Source organism: Sarcophilus harrisii, chromosome 3, assembly GCF_902635505.1.
Source record: "Sarcophilus harrisii chromosome 3, mSarHar1.11, whole genome shotgun sequence".
Lineage (NCBI taxonomy): Eukaryota > Metazoa > Chordata > Mammalia > Dasyuromorphia > Dasyuridae > Sarcophilus > Sarcophilus harrisii.
The window spans coordinates 557,610,676-557,630,163 of record NC_045428.1 but is presented as its reverse complement, the minus strand read 5'-3'; the positions used below and the strand labels follow the sequence as shown (position 1 = coordinate 557,630,163).

At 36.6% G+C, this 19,488-nt stretch overlaps 1 protein-coding gene across 2 annotated transcripts in view; it reads left to right on the top strand.

The window, feature by feature from the left end:
- MACO1 (macoilin 1) overlaps nt 1-19,488 on the top strand; it is a 76,084-nt gene that overhangs the window by 10,330 nt on the left and 46,266 nt on the right. For both annotated transcript variants that reach the window (XM_031962565.1, XM_031962566.1), the window contains exons 2-5: nt 12,243-12,384; nt 13,484-13,610; nt 16,203-16,326; nt 19,066-19,244. In XM_031962565.1, the coding sequence (XP_031818425.1) occupies nt 12,243-12,384; nt 13,484-13,610; nt 16,203-16,326; nt 19,066-19,244 (572 nt within the window). The remainder of the gene's footprint in view (nt 1-12,242; nt 12,385-13,483; nt 13,611-16,202; nt 16,327-19,065; nt 19,245-19,488) is intronic.

Genomic DNA, 19,488 nt, shown 5'->3' with positions numbered 1-19,488 from the left:
ACCCCATTTTCCTAAAGCCACTTCACCAAGTTTTTGAGGTAGGCATTTTCCATCAAGGTTTTCGTGTTTCATGTTATGCTGTAAAACAATAGCTGTTGTTGCAATCTTTGGTTCTGGTGGTTGAGGCATTATGCAGGAATAGAATTTAACAAAGTCTTAAATCTGTTATCTTTTCTTTTTTTGGGGGGGGGGTGTTGATGGAAGTATTTCCTCACATGAAGAGAAACCCCTGTGGTTTCCAGCACATTTCACCAGATAATTCAGCAGAGCCTTCATAAAGTGGGGATTTAGGTAGGAGAGAGAGAGAGACAGAGAGGCAAAATGTCATAGTGGATGGGTCCAGAAATCTTGGAAGAATTCATCTCTTCCAAAAAGAAGAAATACAGTCAATGAGAACAAGAAATCTGCAGTGTGTGTGTGTGTGTGTGTGTGTGTGTGTAAGTAAACCTTATAATTGTGGGTTTCTGTGTTGGTGGTATAGCATTCAACCTCTCTTCCCATTCCCTATCATCTCTCCCTGTATTCTTAATTGTCTGGTGAAATTTTGTGGTCATTTAAATATCCCTTTTGGTTATTGCCAAATTCTTTTCTCTTTTTGCAAACAGGTTATTTTAAGTCTTTTCATTTAAGTTGTATTTAGGTAATGACCTCCTTCTTGGCTAAAAGAACTTTAGAAAATGAAAGTTAGGACCCTGCAAAAATTTGGATGTTACTAATTTGGGGACAGATGCCCAGATGAGGATACCTAGATTATTGGTGATGGTATTTATGAGAAGGCAGGGGAAAGGGCAGAATGGGGCATACTTTGGATCTGGAATCCAAGAGACTTGGTTGTCCAGTCCCAGCTTGGCCAGTGTTATGTAGGGTAAATCCTTTTGCTCCAAAACTTGAGGTTTTGCCCCTGGAGAATGTAGAGATTTGACTGGATAACTTCTCATGGCCCTTCCAGCATTAATTCTATGAGCAGTCTATCTAATTTGTAAGATATTGATGGAAAAAATAGATTTTGAGAATAATGAGAATAGACATTTTGTTTCACTGGAAATCTTGATGCAAAGTCTGAATGTCATTCCTTCGGTGTGTTGGAATTGGAGTTCTTGGTAAAGGCTGGTTGTCCTTTGTGGCCCTCAAGGTGGCTTCCAACTCTGATGACAATGTGAGCAGTCCTTGAAAAGAGACTTGGTGACTATGAGATTCTCAGAGATAACCTGTGAGAGGCCAGGAATTTGATGGGGGGGAGGGGTGAAATGGCTCCCTCATAAAAACCTTAGAGGGGATATTCACTGTATAATAACGAAAGGATGAAAAAAAGGAAAAAGCAGCTGAACCTGGAGTATTTAGAGCTGAAAGGCATAAAAGGTGAGACAGAATCCAGGCTAAAAATGCTGAGCAAAGGAAAGCAGGCAAGGGTTGAGAGCTGGGACTCCTAAACTTAGGCACTGATTCTGTAAATGACCATTAGTCTTCCTTGAGAAAAGTTCTGGTTTTGAGGAGTAGTGGCAGTACTGTCTGTGGTGATTATGTGGCCTAAAACAGTAGAAGTGACAAACCTCTCATGATACAGGAAAAAAAAAAAAGTATTCTTTACTTGGAAACAGGGTTTAAGTATAAAGTATTCAGTATTTTTCTTCCCATTAATTCATGTAAACACATCTAGAAAACCAGTCCTGGATGGCATGGTATTAGTACCATGGGAAAAATCAGTCACATTTGGCAAGAGATGGTTACAGAATTCTCTCAGAAAAGGAGAACAGGATAATGGGGCCTAAGCCTTATTACTGACTTGGAGCAGGTTATTTCCCTTCACTCTGTTTCATTTGGTTCATCCATCTAAGAAAAGGTGGAGAAAACAGGTTATTCTAAGACTCTTTGAAGTTAGGAAGAATGAAAATTGGTTTTAGGAAGCTCAGGACTGTAATAGCAAAAGAGTAAGAAGAGAATATTAGGACAGGATGGGGAGACAAAAAAGATTATTGCCTTTTTATAATTTATGTTCAGTGGAATTCAATTTAAAATGTAAAGTTCCAGCATCAGTAAGCTTGATAATTGCATACCTTTATTTATTTTTTTATTTCTTGCCTCTACAAATAGTAACCTGCAATATTAGAAGATTTCACCTTTCTGCCCTCATTTTTTTTTTTTTTTTTTAAATACAGGAAGGTTGAAAAATGCCTTGTAGTAAAACATTTTCCTTGTCAGGGTTTTTCCTCCTATGGCTTTCTAAATCAATAGGAAAAGAAATGGAGAATCTAAACTGATTTCACAATTGTCAGTCTTCTTCTTTGGATATGGCAGAATCTTAATTAATTGATCTTTAAAGAATGAGGCAAGAGATATTCATTAGAATTAATATCTATCCCGAAGTGTTAACTTTCTGATGAAATAATCCTAGATTATTTGGTAGATACACTTGTAAACTTCAGAATATTGATATGTGTATAAGCATTATTGATGTGACTGAATAAATTACTATATTTTATCTTTTTTCATGAAATTTCCTAAACCTTTTAGTTCTATGAGATGGGTCCCTTTGACTAAAACAAAGAGCAAGTATAGGAATTAAAAAAAAAAAAAAAGCCCAACCTTGCTTATTAGGTTATGCGCTTTGGTTTTTAGAATGGGGTCAGTCTGAAAGATGAGCCTTGGGGGAAGTAGGTTGAAGGTAAGTAGCAAACATGCACATGTGACCCAAAATATGCCCAAATGCCCCTGAATTAGATTAAAAAATAATTGGAAGATTTAACAAAATACATAAAAATACAATAAAATATAGGCAGTATGTTACTTTCTAGGTTTATATGTGGCCTACAAGCCTCCTTTTCTATTTGAGTTTACACCACTTTGTTGTAGGGTACTGCTTTGTCGAAGACTGTCTTTCATCCTCATGGTGTCACAACCCTGCTCAGAAATCTCTCAAAGCTAGCAATTGCCTACAGGATAAAATCTAAATTCTTTAGACTGTCATTTAAGGCCCTCCACAGTACAACTCCAACCTACTGTTCCAGCCTTGTCTCCTACTGTTCCCCTCACATACTCTGTGCTTCTGTTAAATTGGATTATTTTCCCATTTCCAGGCCTACTCCCTATCTTTCTTTCCCTAATCCCCTCCTCCAGGAATGCTTTACTTCCCCAGCTCTGTCTTTTTGAAATCCTATATATTCTTTGAAACTGCTGAAAGGTTACCTTTTTCCTAAAACCTTTCCTGACATCAACACAATTTTACATGCTTGCCCTTTATATAATTATACTGCAGCCAACCTGGACTGCTCAGCCATTTCCTGCTCACATCTGCTCCCTTTTTCTTCTCCATGCTCTTACCTATGCTGAGATGCACTTCGCACTCAGCTTCAGCTGTTTGAATCTTATTCCTTTAAAGTCTAAATTAAGCTCACTTTCTTTCAATCAACCTTCCCTAACTTCCCAAGGTAAAATTACTGTCTCCCTTCTCAAAAGTTTCTAGGATTCTTCCTCAGGTACATTCTACCTTATGTTACATTTGGTTTTGTGTACTTGTGTCTATCTCTTTTTTTTTAGGTCATATTTATTTAATATTTTCCCCAGTTACATTTACAACAATTTTTTTACATTTGTTGTTTTGGATTCCAGATTCTCTTCCTTATCTCCACCCCCAGCCTCCATTAAGAAACCACGTATGAAGTTATGCAAAACAACTTGTATCCTCTTATGGCACTGTATAACTTCTGTGGGTAGAGACTGATATTTTTTAATCTTTGCATTCTCAGTACCAAACACAAAGTCTTGCTAATACTTACTAAATCATGCTGACTTGCATGTACCTTCTTTCCCTGACTAATAATAAGCCTTTTTTAAGAGGAAGACTCAAGGCTAGAATGGACCCTTATGTATAGGTAGGATGCAGTAAATATCTATTTAATTTTAATAAAAGAGCTGCATTTATAAACTGTACCAAAAAGAGTAACCCTGTGAAAGCTGAACTTTCAACAGTTAGTTGTTGAAAAAAAAAAAAAAATGAAACAGGTGAATGGTACCTATATCAAGTAGTCAAGTCAGAGCAGAAGAATCAATAATATTGGTCCAGTATATGATCATTTCTTCTTCTTTCCTAAGTATAAGACAGAATTTTTCTTTTTCCATCTAATTCCAACACATTGTCTGTCATTTGAATGGCTGTTTTTAACTGATGAAACAAGGTGCTACATGCTCTATTGGGATTCTGCTTTGCCTTGGAGTGATGGGCAGAGAGCAGGGGCAATTGTTGCCTACTTGAGCAGTAGAGATAGTTAAGGAGCACCTTTTTATTTGTTTTGGAGCTGAGCCCCCATATCCTGAAAATAAATGCCTTTCCATTCTGTTTTTTAAAATGCATTAAACTAGTTCAGCAAGGATGTTAAATTATTCTCCAAAACAAATAAGTTTCCTGAAACTGGAGGATAAATATTTTAATGAAAAGTAGTGCTTCAAATCAAGTCAGCAGAGGGATCAATTACCTTTCTGAATTCATGGAGAATTTTGCCAGATACCTGTTTAACTTTTCCTTCTAATGAATTGCATTATTCTTTTCTGCCACCTTGCTAGAAGATTTAATATCCTTTAGTGAGAATGAGGGCATAGTTCTATAGACAACAGGAATATCAAAATGAAACTGAAAGGTGACCGGTGGTTATGAATGTCCTTTTCTGGTTGGCATGGATTTCCTGATTACACAGCATTCCTCCCTGCCCCTCCCCACCTCAGCCAGCAGAAGCTTATCATGCTGCCAGAATATGTTCTTAGCGAAAGTGTTTCTTGGAAATTAACCATATTTGACAAGTAAATGATGTGCTACTGTGGCTCTCATATCCATGAATGCACTTAATTGTCTTTAAAAGCTCTTCAGCAACTGATAGTCTGAATCTCTGTGAAATGTCCTTCTCCATTATGGTCTGGAGGGTGACCTCTGACTGAGTAACGAGCAGAACTCCAGCCCTGCTAGTTTCTTTTGGGTTGGCAAGGGTTCCAAGGAGTAATCCCCATTCAAAGTCCCTCCGTCTTAGACTTTTTTCTCTTGTATGCCTTTTGATTTCCTGTCACTCAGAGACAACCAGCTCTCCCCAGAAGATACTGCCCATGGTCCATCCTCTCCAATGTTGCACCTTCCTTCGTGCCCTCTAATATTGCACCAAAAGGAGGCACAGGCATACTCCTTGAAGCCCACTGCCACTTTCAGACCTTCCTGACACTTCTCTTCCTTTGAAGGTTATTTCATTTGTCTTTATCATTTGTGCAGCTCCTGATGGCATCTACCTGCTGGCTCTCAAGACATTCTTCCTCTTTTCTTAAGAAATTCAACACTAATCTTCCACTTTACCACCTCATACCCACAGTTATGCAGAGGAACTTCAACATGCATATTGATGTTCCTGAGATATCCTGGCCTCCTAATTCTTTGGTCTCCTAATTCTTGAACCTCCTCAATTTTTGTGACATATACCTTCTCCCCCTCAGCCATACAAAGAAATATTCACATCATCATTTCCTATATGTGTCTCATTTTAAAAACTCTGAAATTCCAGTGAACTCTTGAAATGTCTTCTATTTTCAACTTTCCCTCTGCCTCATACTTTGCTCTCCCTGTGATCTTTTAAGGAATCATCTTGTTCATTGCACTTTCTTTCTTTCACTTTTTTTTTCCTTGATCTTATTGTTAATCTGTTCAGCTTTATGCTGCCTTCCATTCTTGAGGTTCCTTGGACGGAAGTCCTTTCTCATTCCTTGCCCCAGATGTAGATTACCTCCCACCATCTACTTTCTCCACTCTTACTCATGTTCTGAATGAGAGGAAGTTGTATTGAGTGGATCATTTATAAATTTTGTTATGTAGTTTTAACTGAGTCCTAACTGCTATTAGTTATTGTTCCCTAATTGACTCTATTATATTTCTCACAGCAGCATTCCTCCATGATAGCCTTTTCTTATCTGTTCTCGGTAGAAGAAGGACTCAACTTCTTACTAAGAAGATAGACACCATTCATCCTGAGCACTTTTTCTCTCCTCTGTTTTAGGTTTTCAAAGACCTTATCATATCTGTCATATCTGTTCCTTTCTAAAATTGGGCCAGTCTCTTTGCCAAAACCTTGTCTTGTGCCCATGGTGCTGCCCTCTTCCAACTTCTCATGCAAATTTTCCACAAAATTATTCTCTTCTCTCTCTCCTCTTTTATTACTCCCTCTTCAGTCTCTTACCTTCTGGTTCCTTCCATGCTCCCTACAAAGATACCCAGTCCCTACCCTATCCTTCACTTACCGATAATATCCCCTAAAGCTAATATACCGTTTTCCTCTTACATCATACCATTCCTAGAAAAAGATGCATGCAATATTGTTTTTACCATCTATCTCCACTCACTTCCCACCTCCTTGCCTGGCAATATAATTGTACAACTTGAAACTATTCTCTTTAAGGTTACTCTTTTTCTTTCTTTTTTTAATTTTTGTTTTCCCCAGTTACATGTAAAAAAAATTTTATTATACATGTACATTTGGTTTTTTACATATTTCCTTATGAATCATGTTGGGGAGAAAAATCAGAGCAAAAGAGAAAAACTATAAGAAAAAGAAAAAAAACAAGAAAAAGGAAAAAAAAAAAGTGAACATAGCATGTGTTGATTTACATTCCGTCTTGTCTCCATAGTTCTTTCTCTGAATACAGATGGCTTTTTCCATCCATAGTTTATTGGGGTTGCTTTGCAACCCTGAACTGCTGGGAAGAAGAAAGTCTGTCATAGAGTTGATCATCACACAAACTTGCTATTACTATGTACAATGTATTCCTGGTTCTGTTTGTTTCACTAAGCATCAGTTCATGCAAGTCTTTTCAGGCCTTTCTAAATATCAGCCTGTTCCTTGTTTTTATAGAACAATAACATTCCATTACTTGTTTCAATTGACGGGCATCTACTCAGTTTCCAATTTTTTGCCATCACAAAAAGAGCTGCTGCAATAATTTTTTTGTACATGTGGAATCCTTTTTTTTTTCCTTTATGGTTTCCTTGGGATAAAGACCCAGAAGTATAACTGCTGGATCAAAGGATATATACAGTTTTATAGCCTTTTGGGCATGACTCCAAATTGCTCTCTCATGAGAATGGTTGTATCAGTTCACAACTGCACCAGCAATGCATTATTGTCCCAGTTTTCCCACATTCCCTTCATTTTCATTAACTTTTCCTGTCAGCTTAACCAATCTGAGAGGTATGAGATGAGATTTCAAGAGTTGTTTTAATTTGCATTTCTCTAATCAATAGTGATTTAAAGAATTTTTTCATGACTATAGATGGTTTTAATTTTTTCATCTGAAAATTGTGTTTATATCTTTTGATCCTTTATCAATTGGGGAATGACGTGTATTCTTAAAAATATGACTCAATTCTTTATATATTTTAGAAATGAGGCCTTTATCAGAAACACAGGCATAAGAATTTTTCCCCAACTTTCTGTTTCTCTTCTAATCTTGGCTGCATTGGTTTTGTTTGTGCAGAACATTTTTAATTAAATGTAGTCATAGTTGTCCATTTTGCATTTCATAATGTTCTCTAGTTGTTTTTTGACCATAATTCTTCCCTTTTCCAAAAATCTGATAAATAAACTATCCCTTGCTCTCTTAATTTGCTTATAGTTTCACCCTTTATGTCTAAATCATGTACCCATTTTGATCTTTTTTGGTATGGGGTGTGAGATGGAGGCCTATGCTGAGTTTCTGACATATTATTTTCCAATTTTCCCAGCAGTTTTTTGTGAAATAGCAAGTTCTTAGCTGGAATTTGGGAGTTTGTCAAATACTAAATTACTATACTCATTGATTATTGTGTCATGTGTACCTAACCTATTCCATTGATCCATCACTCTATTTCTTAGCCAGTATCATATGATTTTGATGATTACTGCTTTATAGGTCCGGTAGTGCTAGGCCAGTGTTCTTTGTATTTTTTTTTTTTTTTTTTTTTTTTTTGTCATCAGTTCCCTTGATATTCTTTTGTTCTTCCAGATGAATTTTGGTATTATTTTTTCTAACTCCATAAAATAATTTTTTGGCAGTTTGACTGAACAAATAGACTAATTTAGGTAGAATTTTCATATTTATTATATTAGCTTGGCCTACACAGGAGCAAATAATATTTTTCCAATGTTTGAATCTGACTTTATTTGTGTGAAAAGTGTTTTGTAATTGTATTCATATAGTTCCTGGCTTTGTCTTAGCAGATAGACTCACAATTATTTTATTTTGTCTACACTTATTTTAAATGGAATTTCTCTATCTCTTGCTCTGAGCTTTGTTAGGTAACATAGAAATGCTGATGATTTGTGTGGTTTATTTTATGTCCTTCAACTTTGCTAAAGCTTTTAATTGTTTCAAGAAGATTTTTGAATGATTCTCTAGGATTTTCTAAGTATACTATCACATCATCTGCAAAGAGAGAGAGTTTTATCTCCTCGTTGTCTACTCTAATTTCTTTAATTTCTTTTTCTTATTGCTAAAGTCAACATTTCTAGTACAATATTGAATAATAGTGTTGGTAATGGGCATTCTTGTTTCATCCTTGATCTTACTGGCAATGTACCTCGCTTCTTCCTATTATAAATAATGCTTGCTATTGGTTTTAGATAGATGCTACTTATTATTTTAAGGAAAACTCCATTTATTTCTATTTTCTCTAGTTAGCAGTGATGCCCTCATTGCCAGATTCACCAATTTTTTTCTTAAGTCTTCAGCTTCCATGATCTCTTCAAAGCATTTTACAGTGTTGATTTTCTGCATTTTCATTACACTTTTCAGTTTTATTACTGATTCAGTTATTTCTCTGCACACATAGCATCTCTGTTTATCCAACCCTAACCTCTCCTGAACTCGGGTCTCACAGCTTCAGCTGCCCATTAGATATGTCAGATTGTGTCCTATAGACATCGAACTCGGTATCTTTCCCCCATGCCCTTTCTCCTTCTGACTTTTCCTAATATTGTGGAACGTGCCACTATTCTCCCAGTTACCTAGATGCACAACTTAGGGGTTATCCTAGGCTCCTGACTCTTTCACCCCATGTCCCATCTGTTGCCAAGGTGTGTTGCTTCTATCTTTGATACATCTCTCCCACATGCTCCCCTCATCACCTCATGCCTAGCCTATTAAGGAAGTTTTCTAGGTGGCTTCCTTGCCTCCAGTCTTTCCCACACTCCAGTTTATTCAGTATTCAGCTTTTAAGTGATCTTCCTCAAGTGTAGGTTCTGACTTTGTCACCACTCCCTTCTCCACCCTCTCCCCTACAGTTCAGAAAAGGTCATTTTATCCTGGTCCCTTCTACCTTAATAATTCGCTAGTACCTTATTGCCCTTTATGGTGACCCTGGTTTCCTTGCTATTCTTTGAACAAGATTCATTCTCATTCATTCTCTCTCTGTGTCTCTCTCTCTCTCTCTCTCTCTCTCTCTCTCACACACACACACACACACCTGTTTTCCTTCTTGCTTTTCCCATTAGATTATAAAGTCATTGAGAACCACTGCCTTAAAGCTTCCACAAGTTCTGTGACCATTTTAATGAAGATAACTCAGAGATCTAATATCTGACCCAGGGCTCTCTCCTAAATTCTAGTCCAATATTACCAATTGCTTATTAGATATTTCCAACTAGAAGTCCTGTTACCATTTCAAATTAATTGTACCCCAACTTGGACTCATTACCTCTCCCCTTAAACCTACCCCTCTTCTAAACTTCCCTGTTTCTTTCAAGTCTTTCTAGTCACTTTGTTTTGCAGCTTTTGAATTAAACTTGACTCTTCACTCTCCCACACTCGCCAAGTCCAGTCACTTGCCAAATCTTGGCAGGCCCACCTTCATTGCATCTTTTCTTCCTCTCAGTTTCCTTCCCCTCCCAATACCATGACCTGATTCAAGCGCTCATCGCTTCCAACCTGGATGATTGCGGGAGTCTCCCTGTTGGTTTCATGGCCTTGAGAATTTCCCTTCTCTATTATCTACACATCTATCAAAGCGATAGTTTCCTAAAGCACAGGTCTAACCACCTCATTGCCTCCTCCAGAGACTCTAGTGGCTTCCTATTAGGTCTAGAATAAAATGCAATCATCATTGAGGCTTAAAGCCCTCCCCCCCTCTTAAGTTTTCATTCTTAATACTCCCTTCAGGCACGTTGCATGATGGCCCCCTTGGTGTACAACATTCTGCTCTTCCCCCTGGGAGCTACTTTCCTGTGCCAAAGTTTTCTCAGAGCTTTTCTTCCAGGTGCACAGGTTGTCATCTCCTTCAGAAGACCTTTCTGAGTCTGATTGGTCCTTATTTTGTGTTTATCCTGTATTTGCATAATTGTGGGTATGTTTATATCCCTCAGGTGGAATATTCACTCTCTGAGGGTCGGGAAGCTATTTTATTTTTAATATTATGTTTATATTTATAAGCTCTGTACATAACACGTTATTTAATACATAATAGGTGCTTAATAAATGGTTATTGATTTTTGTGTGCATATTCTCCCACAAGGCTATTGAGTACTTAATAAATATTTGATTAATGAATAATTTTCTTTATTTAATTGAATTTATTGTTTATTAGCTCATCATTGAAATTTATATTAAAATTAAAATTCAAGGCAAAATAGTTTTGTACATTTCTAGTACATTTAAAAAAGCTTTAACTTCATCTAGTTCAGAACTGATGGGGGTAGACTCTGGGGTGGACTGCTGGATGTACTCTAACGATTTGCTCAGCATAGGGCAGTATAATGGCCAAAGGCATCAAAAATAGGCAGGTTTGAAAAACATTTCCTTTCCTTAGTCTTATGTATTTTGAGATAATGAATATGAAGTATATTTGTTAACTTCAAGATCTTAAAAATATTTAAATGAATAAATGAGTCTGGGAAATACAAAGAATCTTGGCCAATCTAGACCTATCTATGTAGCCTTCTGCAAGAAACAGGTAAGAAACTTCCCAAAGTGGACTACTGATTCTATTTATTTGTTTAACAGGCGTTCCTTTGCTGATATCTCGGGATCTTTCTAAGAGAGAGACCCAACCTAAATTGAAAGCTAGGTCTTCTAATGCCATGTGAATTTCTCTTGCCCTTTTTTATTTCTGTGCTCTTTTTTAGTTCTGGGCAAACCACTCTCAAACTCTAGGCTTTCTCTCTGTATAAAATGAGAGGATTTGGTCTCTAAGATTCCTTCCAAATCTTAGATCTTGTTAATCTACTTTACTTCCAAAGGGAATTAGGAGAGAAGAGGATCATAGAGAGGCAAGGAAAATTACCAAGGAATATGGCCACATGCTATATGATTTTTGTAAATGTACAGTATTTTTTATTTACTTATTTTTTTTTTTTTGGCAATGATTTAATTCTGTAGGAAACTTGCAATTGACATCTGTTCCCTAAGTTACTTTCACTACCCTTGGCTATTTTGGAGGGTTGTTTGTTTTTTTATTTGCATGCAGATTAGCACAGAGTGGGCCAGAGGAGAAAAGGAAAAACAGACTGAGCTCTTGAAGCATATACGGATATGCATCAAGAATTTCATGGACCTCTGCAAACAGATGTAAAAGGGGTGGGGAAACAGCAAATTTGAGGCCTTTCAACCATGACATTTTCCTCTAATGAAGAACAGCTTGCAAGCTATAATTTCGAGTGTGTGTGGCAGTATTTTGAAGCTAGACAAATAACACATTTTTAAATAGTGGTGAAAATTTAAATGTTTTTGCCACTCTAAATGTAGTTAAGTACTTTTGGTCATCGCCAGACTTGGCATAGGAGTATCATCTGCCTTGTCTTGATAATACATGGGACTTTAATTAAGAAGTATTTTTTTTTTTAAGACTGAGTTAGGTGGGTTATAATAGCATCTCTTTTTATCTTTGACTTTCTTCATTTTTATGATGTACACCAGAGGTATCAGATAGGCAACCCATAGGCCCCTTGTGCCCCAAAACACTCAAATATGTGTATCTTGATTCAATTCAAAATCTAATTGGGAAATGTCTAGCTAACTAACTAAAAATGTAATAGAACATACATAATGTTAATATGTAGTTTTTTTTAAGTCCCTGTTAACCTGCAGGGATGCTTATGCACATTTTGGTGGCTCCTTTTCTGTTTGAGTTTGTCACCCCTGGTGAGTACAATTACTTAGATGCTTCTCTCTTGATCAGGAGTAGTGGATGTTCTTCCAGCTCTTAACAATTGTCAGTGAATTAACACTTTTATTTTTATTTTCTTTTGCAGTACATTTTTATACCTGAAATTCCTGGTAGTGTGGGCGCTTGTGTTGCTGGCAGATTTTGTCCTGGAGTTCAGATTTGAATACCTTTGGCCATTCTGGCTTTTCATCAGAAGTGTTTATGATTCCTTCAGATATCAGGGTTTGGTATGTTTACTAAAAATTATTTCCAATCACATTGTCCAATAATACATAATAAATTTCATTTCATGGTCATATCAGGGATACTTCTAATAATGGATAATGGAAATTATTTGGTAGATGGGTACAAATTGAATTTTATTACCTTAGTCTTTGGCCCCAGTATGTCTTTAAATGGCATTTTGTCTCATTACATTAGGCAAAACCAAAACTCCTTAGGAGTTTGTAGAAATAAAAACATTTAGATGATTTTTTCTAAAGACTTTTCAAACTCCCCAAACCCTATGACTCTTTTTATTCCTCAATCCAATAGAAGAAAGTTGAAGGCCAGAGTTGTTAGTGAGGAGTGAAACATTGATTCAGATCAGATGAGATAATGAATTTGTAAAGTGCTGTTATTATGAGCATTCTCATTATTTCAGCTGGTTTGTTTTGTTGTTTTTACTGTTAATACCCATGGCTGTTAGTTCATTAGTAGAACCAAGGCCAGAGGTTTCTACTGTGGCCCAGTAAGTATTGTTCTAAAGCACACTCACTGTAGAACCTCCTTAGCTCCCTCCTACCGTCATCTGCCTCCTGTATCTTAATTCATAAAAGGAGCCTACTCAGAGATTGCAAATGGGTCTGTGTAAATTAGTGGCTCGAAAAGACCACATCTTAGGTATCATAAAATGACTTGTTAAACTGCTGCCTCTACTCTTCTCTTAAAGATAGATAAGTCTGTCATGAAACCTTGTAAGTGAAGTTGAGTCAGAAAAGATCATTCTTTTTGGGGGATAAAACTCAAGGTCTTTCAGGTTTAAGACCTGTGAAATTCCCATGAAGTCAGTGCTGGCTAATTTTGCTTTTGTTAAGGTCCCTTTCTCCTTAGAGATTTATGTTATAAATAGTAGTCATCTTTAATGTAGAGACATGGTCCTTTGCTTAATGAGTTATTTCTTATTTCAATTTTTACATTGAATTTAAGTATTGTGAGCTTACTTTAGAGTTTACTGTATTCAGTTCTTTTAGAAATTTATTTTCAGATGTTTAACAGATGTTTAACTGCATTTTGATGGAAAGTAATTTGTGTTCTGATATTTTGTTTTGCTTTTTTTTCTTTCAGGCCTTCTCTGTGTTTTTTGTTTGTGTAGCATTCACCTCAAATATAATATGTCTCCTGTTCATCCCTATACAATGGCTGTTTTTTGCTGCCAGCACCTATGTATGGGTACAGTACGTCTGGCACACAGGTGGGTCTTTTGAATTTTTAAATGAATTGAAACTTTCAATAGTTTTGAATTCTAAAAGAAAGGAGAAAACACTTTTGGCATAAAATGTGATAGAATAAGGATGAATGTGTGCATTTTAAAGCTGTTTTCTGGATTACTATTAGAGTCAGTTTGGGTTAGTGGAAGAACGCTGACCTGGGAGTCCAGAGGCTAGGATTCCAGTCCTATCTCTGCATTCAACAACTGGGGGGTAATACTCAAAATCACAGTTAAAATCTATTGAGATAAATCACCCTGTGTAAGCTTTAGCTTTCTTGTCTGTAAAAAAGAGAGAGTATAGGTCAGGTTAATCTAGTATTCTGAGATCCAAATTTCTGTATAGATTGATTTCATCAAAGGATTGGCCTTCAGTTTATTAGTTACCTAATTACAACTTTTTAGTAGTTTTCAGTCCAACATCTTTGTGATCTCAGTTAAGTTGCAGGCACTGAAATGTGTGAAAACCTTCAGTATGTAACTTTTGATGAAAAAATCTGCTGCATATCTGCAACCATTCACTCTTCAGAGTTGGCCATTAACAAATAATATCTAGCTTATTTTTTTAATTAACAAGGGTGCTGATACTATGTGGTGTAAATGAAAAGATTAGGCTGGTATAATTTTTATATTTCTTCAGAGGCCAAGGAAAACCTGACTTTTGGACCAATTCTGAACCTGTAGGATTTCAGCACTAATGAAAAATAAACAACAATCAATGATAAATCTGTCATAGAATAATAAAACTTTAAAAGCTTTAGAAATAATCTAGTCTGGCCCATCATTCTTCGGATAAGGAAATTGAGGGTGGTGGTGGTTTTGTTTGTTTGGGGGAGGCTTTGGGGTTAAATGACTTCCCCAGGGTAACACAGCTGGTGTCTGAGGCAAAATTTGAACTCAAGCCTTCCTGACTTCATAGTGGGTACTATATCCACTGTACCCCCTAGCTGTTTCCACATTGTTATCTTGTAGAGCAACTTCTGTTCATATTCTTCTATAAGCTTAATAAAGTATGATATTTAAATACTTTAAGAAGCCATGATTTTTATGAATGTGGGTTCTTCCAGCAGTGGATGGAGATTACAGGGCCTGGAAGAGGTTTTGACAGTTGCTAATAAATTATCCTACAGAAACCCATGTAGTAATGATGAGCTGGAAGGGTCCTCAGAGACTGTCCTGTCGTGGACGGGCCTGAGAATGAGACTTGCTGCCACACTGCCTCAGTGTGAGGGCCTCTGCTTACCCAGACTGGTCCACAGATAGCAGACCGAGGTCATGGCCAGCTGGGAGTTCTAGGCTCTGAAATATTTTTTGGAACAGGTTAACAGGTTTATTTAGCATGAGAAATATTTCTTAACCTTTGAGTCCCCAACTTGCTGTGCTGGACAGGATTGAGGGTAATTTAATAAACCAGTGGTGATCTTCCTATTGTTCAAAGGAAATTTTCTTTGGTGTTAAAATTGTAGTAGGAGAGAGTGGGGCATGATAGAAAGGTGTTTCCAGAAGGTCCTGGGGAAATGGGAAAATTTAATAACTTGGGAATTTCTGAAAGAGAGTAATGGCTTATAACTGGATTATGAAAAGCTGTCATCTTGAGAATGACTCAGTTTGGGTATGTTTTTATACACATATACATGAAGCACTTCTGCTCTCTTGGTCTGGGGAAAGCCAATTTCTACACTTATGTGCTGCATCTACAATAATGCTACCTGTTGTTGTCACTGTCTTCAGACAGCTCTGTTACAGCACTATGATGCTAGGGGAAAAGTACTAAGGAAAGAGTAGAGACTAGGATGGCAGTTCCTGTTCTGCTACTAATTTCCTTAGTGACTGACCTTTGGTTTCCTCTGTGAAATGACAGTATTAGAAGTGATGGAAGATGCCTTCCAAATCCCGTGGGACTAGTCTTTTACCAGTTATCATTAGGAAAAGGATCTTGAATATTTTCAAATTATTGATAGAACTTTTTCTGTCTTTTCTTATGTGCTCTTCTGTAGTTATATTTTCCCATTTGATTAATCTCTCATGGCTTCTCTCATCAAGTTAGTTTGGATGTTCTCCCTCCCCTTATTTTCCCTTTCCTCTTCATCTCCTCCCTCCTCCCCTTTTCCCTTACTCTCTTCATCTTCCTTTCCTTGTCCCTTCCCTCTCTCCCTCTCCCTCTCCCTCTTTAATTTTTAATTTCTAAAGAACACTTATATTGGACAGAAGTATTCAACTTTGTCTCTGTCTGCATACACCTTCTAGTTCTGGACTTTTCCTCCTCATCTGTAAACTAGAACAGATTGGACTAGATGGTCTCAAAAATTCTTTTCAGCTCTAAATTCTGTGCTTGTAAAGTCAAGTCTATAATATTTCCATAGTTTTGACTTTGAGAAAACAGACAAAAAAAAATCTATCTGAAAAACTAATTTTTCTTGGCTCTTTGGAAGGGTAAGTATCTTTTTAATTCCCAGCAAGTTGAAAGCTTTAATGAAAATCATGGAAATTAAGTCAAGAATTGCTTCAGAGTCACTTCAGTTAATGTATTGCTGATATCTGTTTCTGTGGTGCTTTTTTCCCCCCATTTTTTTGCAGAAAGGGGAGTATGTTTGCCCACAGTGTCCCTGTGGATACTCTTTGTTTATATTGAAGCAGCAATTAGATTTAAAGATCTCAAAAACTTTCATGTAGACCTCTGTCGTCCATTTGCTGCTCACTGGTGAGTATAGTATGTTTTATTAAGTTGTCTTTAAATGCTTTTTTTTTTAAAGCTTTTTTATTACATATTTTAATCATTGCCGGTATTGTAAATTTCTCATTTTGCACTCATTAGATTTTTGCACATAAGAATATCTTTATGAAAGAATAATTTTCACAAAGAGTGCACTTAATTTCCAGGATATTTTATTTTTGTCTTTGTTTCCCCATTAGTAACATAGGGTCTGGCTTAGAGAGTATCCATGTTAAATCCCTGTTGGCTCAAATTGTAGTGTAAAGTTTGTAATGTAGAGAAAGAAGTTCTGAACTGAGAATCAGCTGCCAGGCAGAATCCTGTTCCTCTTCTTCCAGAACTACTCTCTATTTGTAAAAACTTTGAATAAGCTATTTACCTTGAAGGAACCTCCATTTCTTTAGATGTGTAGTAGGGACAATAATGGTCATATAACCTACTTCATGGGATTATTAGGAGCACCAAATGAAATATGTGAAAGAATCCTTTATTAATCTTAAAATGCTGGGTAAACATAAGGTATCATTATTATTCACAACTTAATAGAGGAGTATTATTCCAACCAACGAAATAATGAAGTGCATTATAAACTTACCTGCTGGCTCCTTTCCCTCATTATTGCAGAGTTCAGAAACTATAGTTATGTAACATTGCAAAGAGATCCAGACTTTGCCAGTGTATGAGTTAGTTTGCCTAAACTGTTATATCTTTTTTTTTTTATTCTTTGTTATAATGTACAGTTCTTTGAAAGGGAAGTTTATATTGAAAGATTTTGTAATGATATAAAAACAATAGTTGTCAATAAAAATTTCTTTTAAAAAACCAATAAAGTAACAAGTGTTTCTGAGGAAAAATTAATGAATGCCTGTACTTTAAGCAAAAAATAAAATCTTTAAAATATTAGTATTTATTTAGATGTATATACAAGTTATCATTTATCAAGAAAATCTTTTTCTTCCTCTGAAACATGCAAAAATTGTGATCTTTTAAAATAAGGCTTAGTTGTTACTTGTTCCCATTGCTAAAAACAATTTGCTTAATATATTTCTCCCAAATATGTCCATGTTTGCTAATACTTAATGCATAGACTACAATTAACTTGTATCTAAGCCAGACATATAGATCTATTCTTTTGAACTTTTAGCGCAGTTGTATGAATAAAATAAATCCATTATAACCTTTTGCTTTAATTTTTATAATATGCCCTCATTTGGACTCATTATGGTGATTGATAGAATTTGGATGCCAATAAGTTTATTCCCAGGTTATTAAAGTATTTGTTTGCTGAAATGACATCAGGTTGGCTGATGAGTTGACTGAAAACATTTCAACTTGTCATCTTCCAAAAGACTGGGATAATTAACTGGAGCTGGCTTCCTGATGTGTTACCAACCAGATGCTGGTGCTGATGCCATTATATGTTTATCTAGATCAGTGGTATCAAAGCCCAGTAGAGACAGGAGCCACTGAGTTGTACATAAGGATTCCTTTGGGCACATATTGACTCAAAAAAACCCATATTAACATTATGTTTTATTGTGTTTTTAATTCACTTTGTTAAATATTTCCCAATTACATTTAGTCTGGTTGGGACCTCACTCTCAAGAGTGTTGTTTGCTGGGCTACATGCTTGACATCTTTGGTCTAGATGAAGATTCTATTGAGGTTATGGTATTGTGTTTGCAGAACAGTTTTCCAGAAATAGGTGATGGTGGTACCCTTCTGGCAACAAGAAGATTAAAAAGCTAAAGCATTCGCCTGAATTTGAATCCTGCCTTCTGGTACTCAAGAGTCTCGGATGATGGCCTATTGGATTTGTTTTTCTAACTTTGAGATCAGTTTATATTCGCCCAAAGAAAGGAGGTCCAGTGCTTTTCACATAGTATTTTTAAAGGGCAATCTTTGCACAGTTAGTACTTAATGGTTGATGAATGAATGAATGAATGAAATTATATAGACCACCCTGCCTAACATTAAGGCAAAGCATATTATAGGAGTGGATCAGTTCCATAGGAGCTCTGTTGCAATGGCAGTTGACCAAATAGTGTTAGAGTGGGATTCTGGGACATTGACAATAGCCTGTGATTACACATTAATGTGAAATTAGGTTGGCAGTGCTCTTCGAAGTATTCTTGTGCTCTAGTAACTCTTATTAGAAGACAAATATTCTTTTTTAAAAACCACATAATCTAGTGTGAGGTAAAATTTATTTTGTATGAAAATCATGTTTCTCTAAAGGTGATAACGACCTGGTGACATCTTTAATTACATTGAAGTCACAGAGAGTGTCAGACTTGTCAGAGAGTCAGTCTCATTGGTCAATTGGGAATGAGCCATTCTTATCACAGTGTTTCTTTTCTCTTTCATATGTTCTCAGAGCACTTTGTTTCTTAGGTACTCTTCATATTATGATCTAGATTCCATTTATTCAGATGTAAATTATCTGATTTATGTTACTTTTCCCTTTCTATTAGTTAGTGAGCTCTTTGGGGACCAGGGCTTTGTCATATGTACCTCTGTATCTTCCCCGACACCCAGTACAGTGTTCTACCTTGAATGAATGAATGAATGAATGAATGATTGATTTCCTGTAGTCGATGTCACCATCACAATCACCTAGAATTTCTCAGTAGTTCTAGTTGTAGGGGCTCTCACAGGTACATGAAACACGTGGTCTCTCTCTTATATCTTAATGTGCTTTTATTGACTGACCTGTCTTCTTTCTAGTATTGGGTACCCTGTGGTGACCTTGGGCTTTGGCTTCAAAAGTTACGTAAGCTATAAGATGCGGTTAAGAAAACAAAAAGAGGTGCAGAAAGAGAATGAATTTTACATGCAGCTTCTTCAACAGGCTCTCCCTCCAGAGCAACAGATGCTGCAGAGGCAAGAGAGGGAGGCGGAGGAAGGTAGGTCCAAAAGCTCCATATCTGCTGCCTTACCATTCAGTGTGCCTGAGGGTGATGAACGTTGGACTGGATGCACAAGACCTGGTTCCAATGCTGGCTGCCCCACTGAGTGGCTATGTGACCACAGACAAGTGGGCAGGAGAATGTTTGTCCTCCCAGCGTCATCGGGGATTTGTGAGGAAAGTGCTGAGGAAGGCTCTTAGACAATTGGAGAGGGTACTCCTTGAAGGCATGGTGTTGCATT